At 39.1% G+C, this 16,365-nt stretch overlaps 4 protein-coding genes and 1 long non-coding RNA gene across 7 annotated transcripts; 2 read left to right on the top strand and 3 right to left on the bottom strand.

The window, feature by feature from the left end:
- Positions 1–646: 646 nt before the first annotated feature.
- LOC121600368 lies at positions 647–3,309 on the bottom strand. Its single transcript, XR_006005802.1, has 3 exons — positions 3,182–3,309; positions 902–1,106; positions 647–745 (listed from the first exon to the last, which is right to left on the bottom strand). It is a non-coding gene; the product is annotated as an uncharacterized LOC121600368 (long non-coding RNA).
- On the top strand, positions 647–4,592 carry LOC121600367. Its single transcript, XM_041928882.1, has 6 exons — positions 647–764; positions 1,818–2,369; positions 2,453–2,904; positions 2,973–3,128; positions 3,189–3,492; positions 3,583–4,592. The coding sequence occupies exons 1-6, from the start codon at positions 647–649 to the stop codon at positions 3,744–3,746; spliced, it is 1,746 nt and encodes a 581-aa protein (XP_041784816.1). The 3' UTR covers positions 3,747–4,592.
- Positions 4,593–6,030: 1,438 nt separating this feature from the next.
- LOC121599163 lies at positions 6,031–8,036 on the top strand. Its single transcript, XM_041926726.1, has 2 exons — positions 6,031–6,243; positions 6,317–8,036. The coding sequence occupies exons 1-2, from the start codon at positions 6,151–6,153 to the stop codon at positions 7,529–7,531; spliced, it is 1,308 nt and encodes a 435-aa protein (XP_041782660.1). The 5' UTR covers positions 6,031–6,150; the 3' UTR covers positions 7,532–8,036.
- A 456-nt stretch (positions 8,037–8,492) lies between these two features.
- Positions 8,493–9,709, bottom strand: LOC121599164 (superoxide dismutase [Cu-Zn]-like). The gene is made up of 2 exons (XM_041926727.1): positions 9,524–9,709; positions 8,493–9,092 (listed from the first exon to the last, which is right to left on the bottom strand). Exons 1-2 carry the CDS (start codon positions 9,587–9,589, stop codon positions 8,697–8,699), a joined length of 462 nt encoding a protein of 153 aa, XP_041782661.1. The 5' UTR covers positions 9,590–9,709; the 3' UTR covers positions 8,493–8,696.
- A 336-nt stretch (positions 9,710–10,045) lies between these two features.
- On the bottom strand, positions 10,046–14,577 carry LOC121599162 (moesin/ezrin/radixin homolog 2-like). Of its 3 annotated transcripts, none has more exons than XM_041926723.1 (7): positions 13,965–14,577; positions 13,551–13,889; positions 13,263–13,490; positions 12,746–13,195; positions 12,229–12,668; positions 11,953–12,159; positions 10,046–10,369 (listed from the first exon to the last, which is right to left on the bottom strand). In XM_041926723.1, exons 1-7 carry the CDS (start codon positions 14,052–14,054, stop codon positions 10,345–10,347), a joined length of 1,779 nt encoding a protein of 592 aa, XP_041782657.1. In that variant the 5' UTR covers positions 14,055–14,577; the 3' UTR covers positions 10,046–10,344. The 3 variants fall into 3 exon arrangements, with proteins under 3 accessions (XP_041782657.1, XP_041782659.1, XP_041782658.1); XM_041926725.1 differs by having other exon boundaries at positions 12,029–12,159; XM_041926724.1 differs by having other exon boundaries at positions 10,046–12,159.
- Positions 14,578–16,365: the final 1,788 nt, after the last annotated feature.

Here is a 16,365-nt window from a genome sequence, read left to right as displayed (position 1 = left end):
TTGTTCCTTGGAAACATTATGAATCGCCTGAACACGTAAATATTCGCTCCCGAATAAGCGCACAGGCAAGCCAAGCATTGCATGACGGTTAACGTTTTCACTGCTTTCCAAAGAGTCTCCTAATATGGATTGTAGTTTTTCCCCAAGCGTGCCATCCTAAGTCTACCATACACAAACGAAATCCAATAGACCGTTTCAACATATATGCTGTTTGAGTAATTGTACTAAAACTTAAACCATCGAACTGAGGTGGTACGAAAGAAGATTATAGGTTTATTATTAAAAAGTGTGTTTAGTGTGTTTACTTTGTTTGATTAATAATGTGTTAGAAAATGTGCTATAAGTGTTTGTGCATGTATGCATCAGTGTGGGCAGTGTATGTGTTGAGTAAAAGCAAAAAAGATCGTAAATAAACTGATTGTTAAGTGAAACAACAAACAACCGAAATAAGTTTTAGTTTTTGAGCAACGCTCTAATTGAGTTCACATCAACCTAGTACATCCGATACGTTGTCCCGGTATAAAATCACTCAGATTGTTTGTTCGTGGAGATAGTAATACACCATCTGCACTTATGCTCAAGCTATCGGGTAACTCCGCATCCGATACCAACCCGGTGTTGAGCAGCGGGCACTTCCAGCGGGAACATGAACTTTGTGAAACCGTACAAAAGTATCTGCTTCATTTTTCTGGGTTTGTTATCAGCACTGAAATGTCAGTCATTAGAAAGCGCAGACTTGCATCACCTGTCGGATCGAGAAAAAGGTAGGTTTCAGCGGGATGGATGTGAACTTACACTATTTCAATGAATTTGTGTTGATCTAACACGAATGCCCTGTTCATACATCCTTTCACTCATTTTCTCCACCAAAAGCGCTTGGTAGCCGCACCGTTGATTTTACCTTTCTCGCACGACTAACCATTTGGTTTGGGTCTGGTTAACGCTTCCTGGTACGGATTGCATGTCGATTTTGCCGATGTAGTCCGCTGCTAGTCATTTGCTGAAGCTTTCTGGCTTCCTTCTTTCTCTAGCCTTGTGCTGAACTTGACTTTGGCTGGAAGCTAAGCATTGGCCGTTGCCGATTCACAAACCCGTTGTGGTTCGAGCTGCAAAAATAAGTGAAAGTTTGAGAAAAGAGACGTTCGGCTCATGATCATGCGACCGAGGCGACGCATCCAATCAGACATTTCGGCTTTTGAGTGTCATGTATGAGAAAGAGAGTTCGGTAGAAGAAGTTGGCCACGAACGAAACGAAGCTTATACAACACACGATGAAACAGCCGGGTTTGACAAATCAACTTCGTGACAATCTTCGCATTTAATTTTCGTTCTGCTTAAGGAATGTTTTGTAGAACAGAATGTTTAAAATACTGTTGATCAAACGCTTGATACAAATATTGTGATACACATAAATAAGTGCTTATCAAATCTATATCCATGACTATGAATATATAATTATTATTTTTTGAATAAATGACAGATCGGCCAGATCGTATATCTGGAAATATCATTTTATGAACATATACATGCAAATGCATGAACAATTAAACATCAAAAAGAAACAATGAACAATTTTAAATATTAAAAATGTTACGCGTTTTAATGGATCATTGTAGAGATTCAGTACCATTCTCTAAGTTGTATAAATTTAAATACTTTGTAACTTCATGTAAACTTCGGATTTTGATGTGTGCTTCATGCAGTTTAATTCCTACTATCTTAGATTAGCTGGGCAAGCAATTCGTCTTATAATTTCAACCGTTTTAAGACTTGAACTTGAACGTTTCCCGTATGTTTTGTTTTATTTATTTTTACAGTGGAGGCTCTAGTAAAACAATGGGCTCCATTAGTGTGGTTGGCACCGAATGAAAAATACATGCCCGGCGATGTTTCGAAATTTCTTGAGCATGTACACGCAGAGGAAGCGAAAGTGGTCACCGTTTATCCGGGCAGTGAAATTACAGAGCTTGATGATCTCAAATACTACGACAATGGTATGACCAACGAACTGTCATACTATGACCCAGCGGACCAGCGGCAAGGACGGTTTCGCAATAAACGCAACTTCAAAGATCCCGCTGTATCGTTGGATTTACTGTTTGATCTTCCAATTGGCAATGAGTCCAAGAATTGGTATCTAGTGACCAACAACGACATCGATGAGCTAATCACTCGTAAGGAATCCTTCATCCACGGCCAGAATCCGCTCAACGAAAATGTGCCAATCTATGCGGTGGTCAGCATGTGCAAGCATTCCCCATCCGAAATGTCGCACAAGCCCGATCAAAGTTTGTCCTTTTCCCAACCAACCACAACGACCGAATATCCATCAACTCATCTGCTTCACAATACAAACAATCAGGAAAATGGTATGCCTAACTAATCAGCAATCTTGTGATGAGTGTTTGTATGCACAGCTTCTAATCTGTTTCTGTTTTATCTTATATCGCAGAGGTAGCATACACAGTAAAAGAACGACCACAGTTCAAGCGGAATCCTTACGCCCCAACGCCCAAGAACATTTTTGAACTGCAACCGAACCTACGGCAGACGATCAATAAGGTAGAAAAAAGTATCCGACTGATACGCAAGAAACGGGAACTTGAGGACTCCATAAAACTGCACGCCGAAACAGATCACAACACAGATTTGCCGTCTAAACAAAGTGCTGAAGATTTGACCGTAGGAAGAAGAGTTTTTATCAATTCCGAAGACGGAAATGGTAAGCAAAATTTCAACTCCAACACGGACAATTCCATAGAAAATACACCACGAAGTGGAGAAAATGAAGAATGGGAAACAATCACCGAACGGAGACATGATACGGAACGATATGGCGACGAAGCTTCGCATGATTTCCCCCACTTTCACGTTACATACTGGATGTTCTATCCCTATAGTCAGGTAAATGAATCACATAGTCAGAATCATTTTTCAAAACATACGCTCATCGGTTCGTATCATTTTTACAGGGGAAGGTGATGTGCACAATTGACCTGGGACCGTTCGGTCCATGGCCGATTCCTTTAATATTTGGCATGTGTCTCGGCACAAAAAAAGAATTTGGCAGCCACGTAGGCGATTGGGAGCATATGAGTTTATACTTCCGAGGCAGAAAGGAACCAGATGTAAGAAGCTATTTGATTGCCTTACCCTTGCTACCGTTGATTGTGCCACTTACTTTACAGGAAATGTATGTGTCGGCTCACGATGCTGGAGCATTTTATTCATATGAACGGCTTACGGGAACGTTCGAATATCACAGCCAGGAAACGAGAAAAGGAATTCTTCAGCAGCCAACGTTCCCCAAAACAGTCGTCACATCTAGCAATCATCCGGTGCTTTTCGCCGCTGAAGGTTCCCATGGTCTGTGGACTGCACCGGGTAAACATAAATTCGTACGCGTTCCGCGGCTGTACGATATTAACGGATTCGGTATGCCATGGTCAACCTGGAGAAACGTTCAGATCATCTACGAGAATGGTGCTCAAGGTAACAACGGTGTCAGAAGGAGTTTGAATCTTAAGATCCTTCTGGTAGCATCTCTTATGCTCTTAACTAAACATTTCGATATACTTGTAGGGCGCAGCTCACTACAACCCAAATGGATGAAATTCAACGGACGATGGGGTAATCCAAAAACAAAATGCCATCCACTGAAAAGGATCGGTTTGCACATCTGTGAACTTACCGATGGACCAACTGGAATTCCTCGGAAGAAACACCATTTTAAGTGCAAAGCATGAAGCGGAAACATATCTGCATAAAACGCCGCTTACGTGTGAGAATTATTATGTTGATAGAATACCAGTTCCTGGGAGTTTACTTCAACCTTTCCCACCCTTCTTAAGAGTAATACGCAAGGAGCTCTCCTAGAATAACTATTTATTTTTGTTTTATTTATTATTGCTCGTCAATGTTTCTTTTCTGATGTTCTTTTTTCTGACTTTTTATTCTACTTACGTCCTTTACAAATGCTGATGGCGTCTCACGTGGTCATCTACATCTATCCAAAATCGTTCCAATCATAATTAAATGCATTTTGGTTTATGTTGTACATAAGAAATTGTTTCATGTATATGTAATCTTTTATGCACTATGCAATGTAAATAAACTTTTAAAATACGAAAGAACTTCGATATAAATTGTACGAATCTAACTCATTTCAAACGTAATATTGTGGCAAATTATTATATGGTTCTTGTTGTGTGTGTCTATTTTACAAGATTACACGATTGCTTAAAAAATAGTATGTATATTTTCTTTTAGGCAGAAAAGTTATAAATATTGTGAAGAAATACTATTTTTTAAACCTGTTCAAACTTCCAATTGTTGCATACTCACAAAAACTCAAAATTCTATTATTGCTCACTTTATAGCCAATTATTGAACAATTTCCAAAACACTGAAATAGACAAAAAAGCACGGTGGAAAAAAGAGGCTATGGCCTGTGCAATAAATAGGATCGAAGTACTCTCTTTGTTCCAATTATTAAACAGTGGATTAAAATAAGTGTTTTCTACAAAAAGTCGACATTTTTGCTACCGAATCGAGAGAATTAACTACAGTACCCAAGCGCCACAGATAAAGCTTAAACGACTGGAAAATCGAATATCAATAGAAGAAATTAAACAAAAGCTCCATAGCTTCATTGGTTTGCTTAATAGATGGCGTAATACAACACATCATTATATTACCCAAGTAGCACAATCCTGTTAAGAAACCGTTAAAAGTATGCCTAAAAGTATTACTTTTAGCTTTCCATACAGCAGTAATTTCAGGGCTTAAAACACTGCGTAACGTTTTCCTGGCTTCGTCAATGCTTCGTTAAAAATTAAAATTTTGCCGGTATTTTTAACGAAAAATATCAAACTCAACGAACAAATCGACAGAGATGGCTGTATTGCTCTTTCTCATTCTATATGCATTTTCTAGATCTTCGTTAAGTTACAACAAAAGGTGTTAATATTTCATAGAATAAATACATAAATTCACCACAAATACTTTTATTCGACATTTCATCGTTTTGTCACTGCATATTGTCACTGTATCACATAAGTTTCTTTCATTCCATGGGTTTTTTCCATTATATCAGCATGGAGGTTAGCTGCAGCCGTGGACGAAAAACATGATGTCGAAACGCTATCCAAATCAAATATGCTTTAAAAAACTGTTAATAATCAAATAGAGTTTCTTAAGGCTACTTGAGTACTGTCCTTTTCTTGCAATGTTTTTCGCCTAGCTTCATCTAATCATGGCATATATACCCTTCTAACTTTCCGACCGAAAATCTATATGAATGGTCGTGTGGTCAGCAACACGGGTATTAACTTTGGTATTAACACGGGAATTAATTATTGGAATTTTTTTAACTTTACCACGTAAGTTGGCAACCAGCATACCTGGGTATTCCATACATTTTGTATGGAGAATGACGTTTCTCTTCTTCCTCTTCTTTTCGTATTGTGCTTATTTTCGAGTCATATTCAAGCGATTCCAAATTTCAAATTGACCGTTATTTTTATAATAAAATATGAAAAAAACTTAATGAATAAATGAAATAGAAGAGAATATATGGTCGGCATTACTTGCTTACAGCATTAAAATGTAGAAAACATTGTTTACCTATGAAAATCGTTAATTTTTTGCATCAAAACGTGTGGAATACCCGAGTATGCCGGTTGCCAGCTTACGTGTGTAAATCTGGTTGCCAACTCTACGGTTAAACAATCGTATCACCCTTCTAGTTCTAGAAAATGCTGTTTGGGTTTGAGATAAATAGACTTTCAAGAAAAATGCTGCTTGGGTTCGAGATTAACAGGCATTACGCGTAACGCTAACGTAACGTAGAGGGCTAATCCTTAATTCTACCCACTTTGCTTCATGACGAAACCTTTTTATGAACACTTTGGTTTTTGGTTAATTCATATTTTTGTTCAGCATTCATGAATTATTTGTATTTATGTTTTTGTTAAGTTAGAATAAAATATGTAGCCTGGCGTATGTTTTTTAAAATGTCAACTAAATTGTCCTGTTGCAATCATGTGTGCAGTGCATGCAAGGAGCAACAGTACAAAAAAGAAAACAATCGTAAACAGCACAACCGGGAGCTGAAAATTACCTTAAATTACAGGAAATACTTGTAATTCTATGGAGCTGCTAGTCCAGCAAATTCAAAAGGGATATCACACAGCCAGTAGAATCCCAGTTCGTAAAATATATATCGATGAGGATCCGGCCAAGGTAAGAATAGTTCTGACGCCGGGTACTATGAGCTGTCAAGCGTACTGAATGGAATGGATCTGTATCGTTTCAGGAGCAGGCGATCCCATGCCCTCGTTGTTTAGATCGCAATAAACAAAACATGATGCGTTATCTGTTTCTCAACTTAAATGAAGCTATATACAAGTGTGAAGCAAATGACTGCATGTATCCCTTCCGAAATTTTAAGTTTAAAAATTTCGAGGAAAGTACTGTGTACCATTATCAACGACAGTCACCAGATATCAGCTTTGGGAATAACTTTTCCAGCGAGTGCTATAGTTACGAAAACTCAATGGACAATGTTGCAGCAATTGATTTCAGCTTAGACTTTTTAGCTGGTAATAATGGGGGCACTGAACTGCAGCCGCAAAGCCCAACGCCTGCTGAACCAACATCATCACAATGCTTACCTGCAGCATCCGATTATGCAAATCTTTCAACAAGCTTCGATACAGGATTTATTGACGATATGTTACAAGATCTGTTTCCTTCGACGGTGAACCCTTCACTGAAAGTGAACGATGTTCTGGACCAAAAAATCGATCCGATCGTGCCCATTCAAGCTGCGCCGGCATGTACTGAAGATGTAACAGTTGCTTTACCATGTAATGCGGTTGAGCAATCTACAAAATTAATCGGGCGGAAGCTCGAAAAATGCTTAAAAGTATTTGATAAACCCTCCAACACTAGTGAAGAAGAGCTGTTCAAAAAACCAAAATCACCGGAAAGCAACAGCCTTGTTGTGGAACACATTACTCCCACAAAACTAAGGATAAAGAACATTGGAGGTTCGATGACGAAAACCAAAATCAACACAACCGTCACGAAAGGTAGTAAGCACAAGAAAAGCAAAACAGCGGTATTGTCGATTGGTTTGCCATCGCATAGCGGTAGCCTGGCATTGAAGCAAGCGAGAGCGCTAGTAAAAAATAAGAAAATAAAACCGCTAGAATTTGTGAGTACACTAAACACTCTAGTGCAACGAAAGAATGTCGAAGAGCCGACAGAGTGCCAACCAACGGTGAAGAAAAGTCCCAATTGCGCCAAAGTACAAAAGATGCTCAACTTCATACAACGCAGTATGAAAACGAGCGAAAGAAAAGGTTGCCCCCTATCACCGGCTGGAGCATTGTCCGATAACGAAGAAAGTAGTAGGAATTACGATGGCAACTTAGATCCCCCAGATCGTTGGCGGGGTCTTTCGCATCTAGCAACACATAAAACTATTCTGCAATCAATGGCTCGATGCCAACAGAGGAAAGAATGAGGTTGATCAGACATAGCATTACTTGTCATAGGTTCCTATGTTTAAGCATAAAAAAACTAATACACGATAATGATATAAATGTGTGTTTAACATAAGCGTGTGTGTGTGTGTGTGTACTGGCCGTACCACACCAATGGTAGCTAAATTATGTTCGAAATAAGTTATAAAAGAGAAACGGAGAAGAACGTCATGGTCGGATGCTATGTACAATACTACAATGACGGTGGATAATGGATATCATTTTGCATTTGCGTAGTTTCTTTCTTAGTAAACAGCAAAAATAATATACTTTGAAGAATATGTTGCAAGTAAAAGAATTAATTCAGCACTTTAAGCATAACGAATCGAGCTGGGAGCTTTAGCTTTAGAAGGACAAATGTCCCATTGGATAAGGCTTGCTGTTAATATTAAGCATTCATTACTCGTCTGTGGTCAGATGCAATCGTTCGGCAAAGTATTCTTCGCGAGCGACACCAATAATTGCACAGGCAATGCAGTTGCCAGAATTTCCGGTCGTTTTGCTGTAATCATGTTTTCCTCGCCCTAAATCATCCTCGTACTCGGATATGGAGAGCGTCCGCCCTATGATGCTTCGGTCACCGACGAGGGTTAATTTTTTATTCGCGATTTGTATTTTGGCCAGTCCGGTGCTATAGGCCACGATGTTACCGAGATCACCGACATGGCAATTCGTGTCATCCGGAGCCCCATGATCGTTCCCGTCCGGATTGTAGTGAGGCCCAGTCGAGAGACAACCGCGTGAAAAATCGCCAAACTCGTGTATATGACACCCATGCTTACCCGGCCGTAAACCCTCTAATGCACCGGTTACAGCCACGGACGAACCCTGCAAGGAAGGAAAAACAACATCTCAAGGGGTAACTTAATAGGTGTACACATTTTTCCACTCACTTGGAACACTCGGTGCGTCGACGCAGTTAAGTAACAGATTTACAGTGTATTTTGGCTTTTCACACATTTATTGATATTATCAGTGTACATGACAGACCTTCCCCATTAGTAACGAAACATACAACAGTTTTACATCTAATTTCCCTGCATCTAACATGTTACTTAATTCACCATTGTTGCAAGAGGGTGCACGCTGTTTTGTCTCTAATTGTTTGATAACGCGGGAAATGTAGATTGAATGTTAGCGAATGGATTAAATTTTGCACAGTCCAATCACACCACAGGCCAGTCGGGCACCGGCATTGCCAGTAGTTTTGCTCAGTTCATGTCCCCCTACGCCCAAATCGTCCGGATCAGCGTGAACCACCAACGAACGTCCCACGACGTTCAAGGCTCCGCTTAGAGCAATTTGTGTAGCGGTCAAGTCTACCTTTGCCTGACCATTTTCATCTGCAACAATATTTCCCATGTCACCGGCATGGCGTTCTTCGGCGTCCGGTCCTCCATGAGTTTTGGCGTACGGATTGAAGTGAGCGCCTGTTGACATGCAACCATTGGTGTTGTCTCCAAACTCATGAATGTGGAATCCATGATCTCCCGGCTTCAGGCCAGTTACCGAGCCGGTTACTTTTACCGGATCTGACTCACCCTGCATTAGATTAATGAGATGAGTTGAATTAATGTGAATGAATGGAGATTTCACTACAGCTTATCGAATACAACTCTGCAAGTCCTTGTCTGTGCCACACAGTATGGTTGTGTTGCTATTGGTGTTGTTATTGTTATGCTAAAGAACCCGGCGCTACACGTAATGGCGTCACATCAAATGCCAGCGGTCATGACGAAGCGCTTTTTTTCTTGGCTTCAATAAGACATTGTACTCGCTCTAGTACGAGCATTTCTTCCGCATACAATTGTCGAAAAGTAGAGTTTCGTAACTACAGGCGTGTTTTATGTACAGAATTCAAGGTTACATAAAATTGCAATTGATTTCCGCGAGAAACATCCATAACATTTGACGTAACTCACATTCTAAATTACGACAGGAATGAAAAAAAAACTGATAAGCATTTTACTTACGCTCTGCTCGAAAAATATCGTCCCCTTCACTTCTCCATTCAGCACACACACAGCTTTCAGCGGCATTTGGATAGTTTTATTCGATCAAACTCTGTATATAGACTGCTTCTGACCTTGGCGGTAGACACCAGTCAAGTAGCAAGTTTGGGCTGATACATGCACACACTTGGACTAAATATGAAAGAATTTTGACGATTGTATTTTGCCACGAACAAAACTGTGGATAGATAAGACTCCCTTAGTGAGTTCTGACTGAGCAGTAGGATGGTTGGGGCCCATAGTTTGATTTTCTTGGGATGGGGGCTTGTTTCGTAGTTTGAAACGTTTCACGAAAGGTTCTAAAAACGGTTGAAAGCTTCAAATTGAAACAAAAAATTACTTACGCAATGCGAGCTAACAAAATAAATGATCAAATTTTATACACATGAGATGTAAAGTTCAAGCATTATGTTCGGATAGCTAATAATTGTTTATTTAAATTGATCTGGTCATTTTTGAAATCAATAATAAATGCATTGTGGATTATAAACATAAAATTTCAATTTATTGTCGACGCAGGAACATTTGAATCTATTTCAATAGAAAACGTTCCATTGTGTCACCTCATTAGAAGAAACTGACAGTCTGTTGAAGTTTTCCGGCATAACAATAGTCTTAACAATTGGTTCGCATTTGCTCTCATGGCCCGAGCTCTTTTCTGGCTTTGGTTTCGTTCGAAACTGTCTGATATGTTCGTTAATTTTGCAAGGCACCTTATAATAGTTGTCATTCCTGAGATAGGTTGTGCTAGATACGAGAAAATCGTAACCGATCGTAATGTTTTACACTATCGATTCTTCCGGCTCCCTGTAATTTACAGAATTGAGCATAAGCATTTATTATCATTCAGCAACCCGGACACCGTTGAACAGTGCATTTATTGCTGAGAAGTGTTACACCCAAAACCATTACATATTTGTATTTTCTGATGATGCTGAATTGTTACACAAGATAGAACTATACACTCAAATAAATAAAAACAACCGAATACAATGAATCTCAAATGAGATGTGTTTCCTTACGGCAATACGGATAATGGAATCGAAAATAATATCAGCATAATTTTGAAATTTGGAATATGAAATAACTTGTACCTTCTCTCTTATTATTATTATTTTTTTAGAACACATCCGTTGGCAGATGAGGTCGATAAATAAAACTCAGTATTTAAAGCTATAGTTTGCAAATGGCACTATCGATTGAATTCCATACTCCAAAAATATGCTATGTCCATTATTGCAATTAACACGAACACCAGAAACACCAAAAACCCCAAACAAATATATAGAACACGCACAGTTGTGACAAACAAGTGAAGGGAAGCGAGGGTGTGGTATTTATGTATGTAAACAATGAAAATAAAGGTACGAAGATGAATTAACATACTTTATTATACGCGCTACACGATGATCGTAAAAAGAAACAAATGAAGTGTTACTACTTATAGCTGTTGAAAGATGAAAATATAATCTATAAAAACCTGTTATTATGGTACACTAGTCATAGTGATGAATGCAGCAATCTCATATAAATTATAATACACACCATCATTCGGTTATTTGTATCTAATTAATATTTGTAAAACTATATACTCCATCATTTTACTGTAACATAAATTGAAAATACTACGTAAATGTGATTTATAGCTAATGGGTACGCTGTATTTTATACTAGGACGTTAAGCTGGGGTATGGATCAATGGGCTTAATAAAACAAAAACATCGTAACAAAGTAAAAGTAGATGAGGTCTTAATGGTAATTGCTGGCTTTTCGCCTTTGGCAATTTGCAAATTAAATGACTTTTTTAAGAAAGAAGAAATATATTAAAGTCATTAACTATCTTTAAAAGGGTGAAATATAATTAACAAAACTAATTTGACCATAGCATACCGTCGGACAATCATCGATAGTAATGACGACATTGAATTAATGCAGACAATATAAGCGAAATCTTTTTAAGAGTTGAATCAATCCAATTAAGGCGATAACTTGAACCATGTGTTACCCGAAACATTTTCAATCGTTTCTATTAAAAAAACAATTGGGAGCACCATTTCAACACAAAAATTTTACATACTATTGATATTAACTTGTTTTTGGCTTTCTTGTGTGAAAATAGTCAATATTTCAATAAAATATGTGGTATGTATTAAGTTTGTATAGATAAACTCAAATATAGAAAAAACGCGGTGAGAATTTGGAGCAACGAGGCTGAAAGCGTTTTTCAAAATGATCATATTTGATCCGTATACTTTTTGCGGCATAAACAAAAGTAAGCAATGAACTTTAAAAAGTATTAAAAAAATAAAACGACAAATTAAAATAAGCGTACGTAACCCAATCTAAATTCAGACAAAAACAATGAATTGCAAAAGTTAAACACAACTTACAGTTCCTCAAAAAATGCTACTCGTGCTTTTGTTGAACCGGACTTAACCTTTTTCAGGGTGGAATATTTTGTCTCACCTAGCCGCAACTGCTCGGCATTGATGTCATCCAGTGGGCACTGATTCTCACCGATTTTTAGTTGCTCAATTTCAGAGCGAAGCTCCTTGAGCTGATTCTGTACTTGTTTCGACTTGGCCAAGTATTCAACCCTAAAAAACAGCATTATCCATGCAAATTTATTAAAAGATGTACTTTCAAAAGTGGCACATTGTTCTCACCGTTCTTTTTCGATTTCCAGTGAAAGTTGTTCCATATCACCGTCGGCCAAGAGATCGTACGAATGCATTTCATGCATAGGAGATTCCGGTGATGAAGAAGGTGTAATGAGTATCGATTCGGTGGACGTTCGACTTAGAAAATTCAGCAATTTTTCTTTCGCTTCCTTTTCTGCCACACGCGCGTGTATCAGTTCATTTTTTAACTTGTCGGCCTCTAAAGCTCGTTTGCGTGATTCCTCCATCATGCGAGCAGTGAGTAACTCTGCTTCTTGTGTCTTTCGCTCCAGGTACATCTTTTCTTCTTCCGTTTTGCGAGCAGTCATACGCATCCGATTGATCTCCTGCTCGACTTCCTGGGCTTTGTGAGAGAGTAGCATTGCCTCTTCCTCAGCAAGGCGATTTTTTTCCGCCAAAAGTTCCGCTGCCTCTTCACTGCGATGCTAAAAAAGATCGAATGCAGATTGACAAGCAATTAGTATAGCAAAACGAAGCTTCAAATTACTTTACAAAGAAATACCAAAGCTTCGTTCGCGGCTCTCATCTCTTCCTGCAGCTGCATCAGTCTTTGCTCCATCGCTGCCTTTTCTCGCTCTGCCGCTTCACGCAGCTGCTTTTCGCGCGTTAACTTATTCCGCTCGACTTGCCTTCGTTGCTTTTCCTCTTTCGCTTGGGCTTTCATTTGTTGAATTTCCATCGTATCGGGTTTGCGCCGTTTCATGTAAAGATCGTGGTTGCCCACGCACAGATCCAATATCAATTTGTTGATACGCAGCTTTTGCGAATAGAATATCACAGGCTTCGGACTTTTGCTGTCATTAGTTTTCACCACAAACTTTCGATCGTCGAAACTGATGTGCAGGATTTCATTCCACTGGAAAGTTGTCACTGGCAGTAACTTGTTTTCTTTGTTATAAATGTTCAATCCCAACGCCGTCACACCAAGCCAAACTTCCGTGTTTTTCTTATTCTATAAATAACGGCATTAGATGATGATGTGTGGCGCAAAACATATTACTTGCACAAATATACTTTACCGTTATAGGAAAGTAGTTGACACCAAACATATCCAGATCCTGCGCAATCTTTAGATATTCCATTTCTGCCTCATCTCTTGACATACCTCGATGATCTGCATACCACGTTTTAATGCGTTCTTCCCACATTTGGGGCGTCATTTGATACTGATCGATCACGCGTTGAGGCAGCAAATTTTCGCTGATCAGCATCCCTGGCTTGCATACTGCTTCGTCATAATCGCCGTACTAACAGAACCATAAACAATTAATCAACTATTGATGAGTTAAGTTCTTCCTCACACTAACCTTAGCTTGCACCGCGTATGAAGCAAGCAACACAGATGCCTCTGGCGGACAGTATACATCCATCGACAATATGGCTTGTTTTATTTGTAGAAAGAACAGATGCTGCGTTACCTCCTGTACCAGCTCTTCAGCCACATTTTCGGGAAAAAACTTGGCTAAGAATATAAACATACAGCTACCGTTTGTCATGTGCACGCTCTGATCCTGGACCTTCTTGTCCATTTTCAGCCATGACAGGTTTCCTTTGGAATCTTCGAACTGCAACCCAAAGTACCATGTCTCGCGCAGGCCGATCGTTCGACATATTAATTCAAACAAGTATCTACCTGTTGCTCGGTGCTACGAACAAAACAAATGACATTGGATTATTATAATACGGGTTTTCTGGTGTACCACTCCGATGCAGTAACTTACCTCAAGGTGAAATTCAAGCTCCGAATCAAAGGTACATACTTTCACTGGAAATTGTTTGTTAGATTTCTTACGTCGAAATGGGACCATCATATCGTACCAGGGACCAGCCTTAGTTCCGTGGTTTGAGCTTACTTCCGAATCTAATCGGAAACGCCCCGTCCTGCGTCGTTCAATTATAAAACTGATGTCGGGAACTGAGAACGAAACCACGAACCCGGTACGGGTGCGAGTTGATGGAAGCTAGTGGTTCGAGTTACTAGTAGTTGTATTTCGATATCGTTTTCGCTGTACCGTTTCAATTCGTGTGGATTCAGCTCGCTATAGAAGTTTGTTTGAACAATCGTATCGTATTGGCGATGCGTGATTATATGACGTTTTACAGCACCCTCGGGAGGTGGTGTGCAATACTGCGATCGTAATTCTAGAATAATGTTAAACTATAAATACCAACACACAGCAGTTATACAAACAATAGATCTCATTTGCTATATCGTGTCCGTTTGCAACAAATATTCAGAAACTAGACGGTACAGCTTCGTAGCAAACATAAGAGACAAGCGACAACAATAAGAAAAAAACTAATCGAATCCATTTTACTGTTTTGACAGCAGTGCTATTTCGCCGCAGATAAAATTACTGGGTTAGGGCGGTGGCAACGCTTATCCGATGCGATTTTATCGGACGCTTCTGTCAAACGCTATTTCGGCTCATATTGCGAAAATTTGAATGGTTTAACCATTATAAAAAATAATTTCATATTGTTCCTACATAACCTGCATGATTACATTGACAGATAAAATCGGATGCGACGATCCGACGGAATCAAAAATTTTTGATTCCGTCGTACGACGAAATCGCACGTCCGACGTTATCTGTCAAATCCCATATAAATTTCGTCCGATAAAATCGCATCGGATGAGCGCTGCCACGGGCCTTAACGATTGCGTTCTCCATCTGTCATTCCGTTGCTTTAACCCTGTCACTGGTAACCAAAAAACATCATATTCCAGGCAAACGGGCTACTCGGGTACCGAGCGACTTTAGAGGCTTATCCCAACCGCCACAGATTAAGCTTAAACGACTGGCCATAGAACGAGAAGCCATAGAAAAAAACGAAATCTCCATAGCTTCACTGGTTTGCTCAATAGATGGCGTATTACAACTCATCATTATATTGCTGTCCTTTTCTTGCAATGTGTTTTGACAAGTTTCATCTAATCATGACCTATATGGCCTTTCTGAGTAAAAATCTATATGAATGGTCGTGTGGTCAGATACGTGAGTACCAACACCTACGATCATTATTAAATTTTCACTTGCTTCTGTGCTAGTTATTTCCATTTGAGTTTAGTATTTAAACAATCGTATCGCCGTTCTAGTTTTAGCGATGTAAACAGGGTTTCCCACGATTTATTGGTTGGTTTCCATCAAGTTTTGGTCGGTTTCCATCATTTTTTGGCCATTTCCCAGAATTTTTTGATCCAATTGTATTGATATGCAATCGGAAAATAAATAAATTATGGGAACGAACCAAAAATCTATGGGATACGATCAAAAAACCGTAGGAACGCATCAAAAAAATTATGGGAACTGACCAATAAATCGTGGAAAATCTGTACAGGCGGTCCCCGAGATACACGGTTAATGGGGACCGAAAACGGCCGCAAATTACCGCGTATCTCGAATTTCCGTGTAAGTCGAAACTCGTGGTTTCCAGCTAAAATGTCACTAATTTTTGTGTAATTTTGCAAAAAGGGGGCGGTTTTAGTCACTTTATGAGTTATTTGATATGATTTTGACTGAACATAATAGTGTTAAACCTTTTGAAATAGTTTTTAACATTCGATCAAAACGGAAATTATTTGTACAAATTTCTACAGTACAGTATTACAGTATTACAGAATTACAGTACAAATTTCTCAAATAATTATCAAATTTAAAAAAAAAACGCGTATCTCCGAATCCGCGTATAAGAGGTACCGTGTATCTCGGGGACCGCCTGTAATTTTAATGCGAAACTATACAACAGTACAAAGGGAATGAAAAAGCTCTCCAAACGTGGAAGCTCCACTGGTTAAGTATATTCCGTTATATTCCGTTTAGGTTGCGAGCTTGAGTCGTTTAGAATCCGTTTAGTGGCTGTTTAGTGGATTTGTGGCACTTGGGACGTATGTGTTGCTAAGAACAAAACGAACCATTCCTATGGCAATTCATTTCACCCATTCTGTCAAACCAAAACCAAAATTACCATAAATTACCAAATTTACCAAAATTACTTGTCAATTTGTATGGGACGAGACCACCTTGTCTAAATACACTTTGATTATAACGATGGAAATGAAATATCAGAGTGATGTGGAAAATAATTTAGCACGTCGTGAAAACCAATGTTTACATTCGA

This window comes from Anopheles merus, chromosome 3L (assembly GCF_017562075.2).
Source record: "Anopheles merus strain MAF chromosome 3L, AmerM5.1, whole genome shotgun sequence".
In the NCBI taxonomy this organism is placed as follows: domain Eukaryota; kingdom Metazoa; phylum Arthropoda; class Insecta; order Diptera; family Culicidae; genus Anopheles; species Anopheles merus.
Note: the sequence above shows the minus strand (reverse complement) of the source record. Positions and strands in the feature narration are given on the sequence as shown.

Excerpts from the sequence above, each read along its gene's own strand:
- LOC121599162 (XM_041926723.1), bottom strand. The coding sequence starts at position 14,054 with ATGATGGTCCCATTTCGACGTAAGAAATCTAACAAACAATTTCCAGTG. Across the intron at positions 13,491-13,550 it reads CATACGCGGTGCAAGCTAAG|TACGGCGATTATGACGAAGC; the intron begins GTTAGTGTGAGG and ends TGGTTCTGTTAG. Across the intron at positions 13,196-13,262 it reads TCAACTACTTTCCTATAACG|AATAAGAAAAACACGGAAGT; the intron begins GTAAAGTATATT and ends CGTTATTTATAG.
- LOC121599164 (XM_041926727.1), bottom strand. The coding sequence starts at position 9,589 with ATGCCGCTGAAAGCTGTGTGTGTGCTGAATGGAGAAGTGAAGGGGACG. Across the intron at positions 9,093-9,523 it reads CGATATTTTTCGAGCAGAGC|GGTGAGTCAGATCCGGTAAA; the intron begins GTAAGTAAAATG and ends AATCTAATGCAG.
- LOC121600367 (XM_041928882.1), top strand. The coding sequence starts at position 647 with ATGAACTTTGTGAAACCGTACAAAAGTATCTGCTTCATTTTTCTGGGT. Across the intron at positions 2,905-2,972 it reads TGTTCTATCCCTATAGTCAG|GGGAAGGTGATGTGCACAAT; the intron begins GTAAATGAATCA and ends TCATTTTTACAG. Across the intron at positions 3,493-3,582 it reads CTACGAGAATGGTGCTCAAG|GGCGCAGCTCACTACAACCC; the intron begins GTAACAACGGTG and ends ATATACTTGTAG.
- LOC121599163 (XM_041926726.1), top strand. The coding sequence starts at position 6,151 with ATGGAGCTGCTAGTCCAGCAAATTCAAAAGGGATATCACACAGCCAGT. Across the intron at positions 6,244-6,316 it reads TCGATGAGGATCCGGCCAAG|GAGCAGGCGATCCCATGCCC; the intron begins GTAAGAATAGTT and ends GTATCGTTTCAG.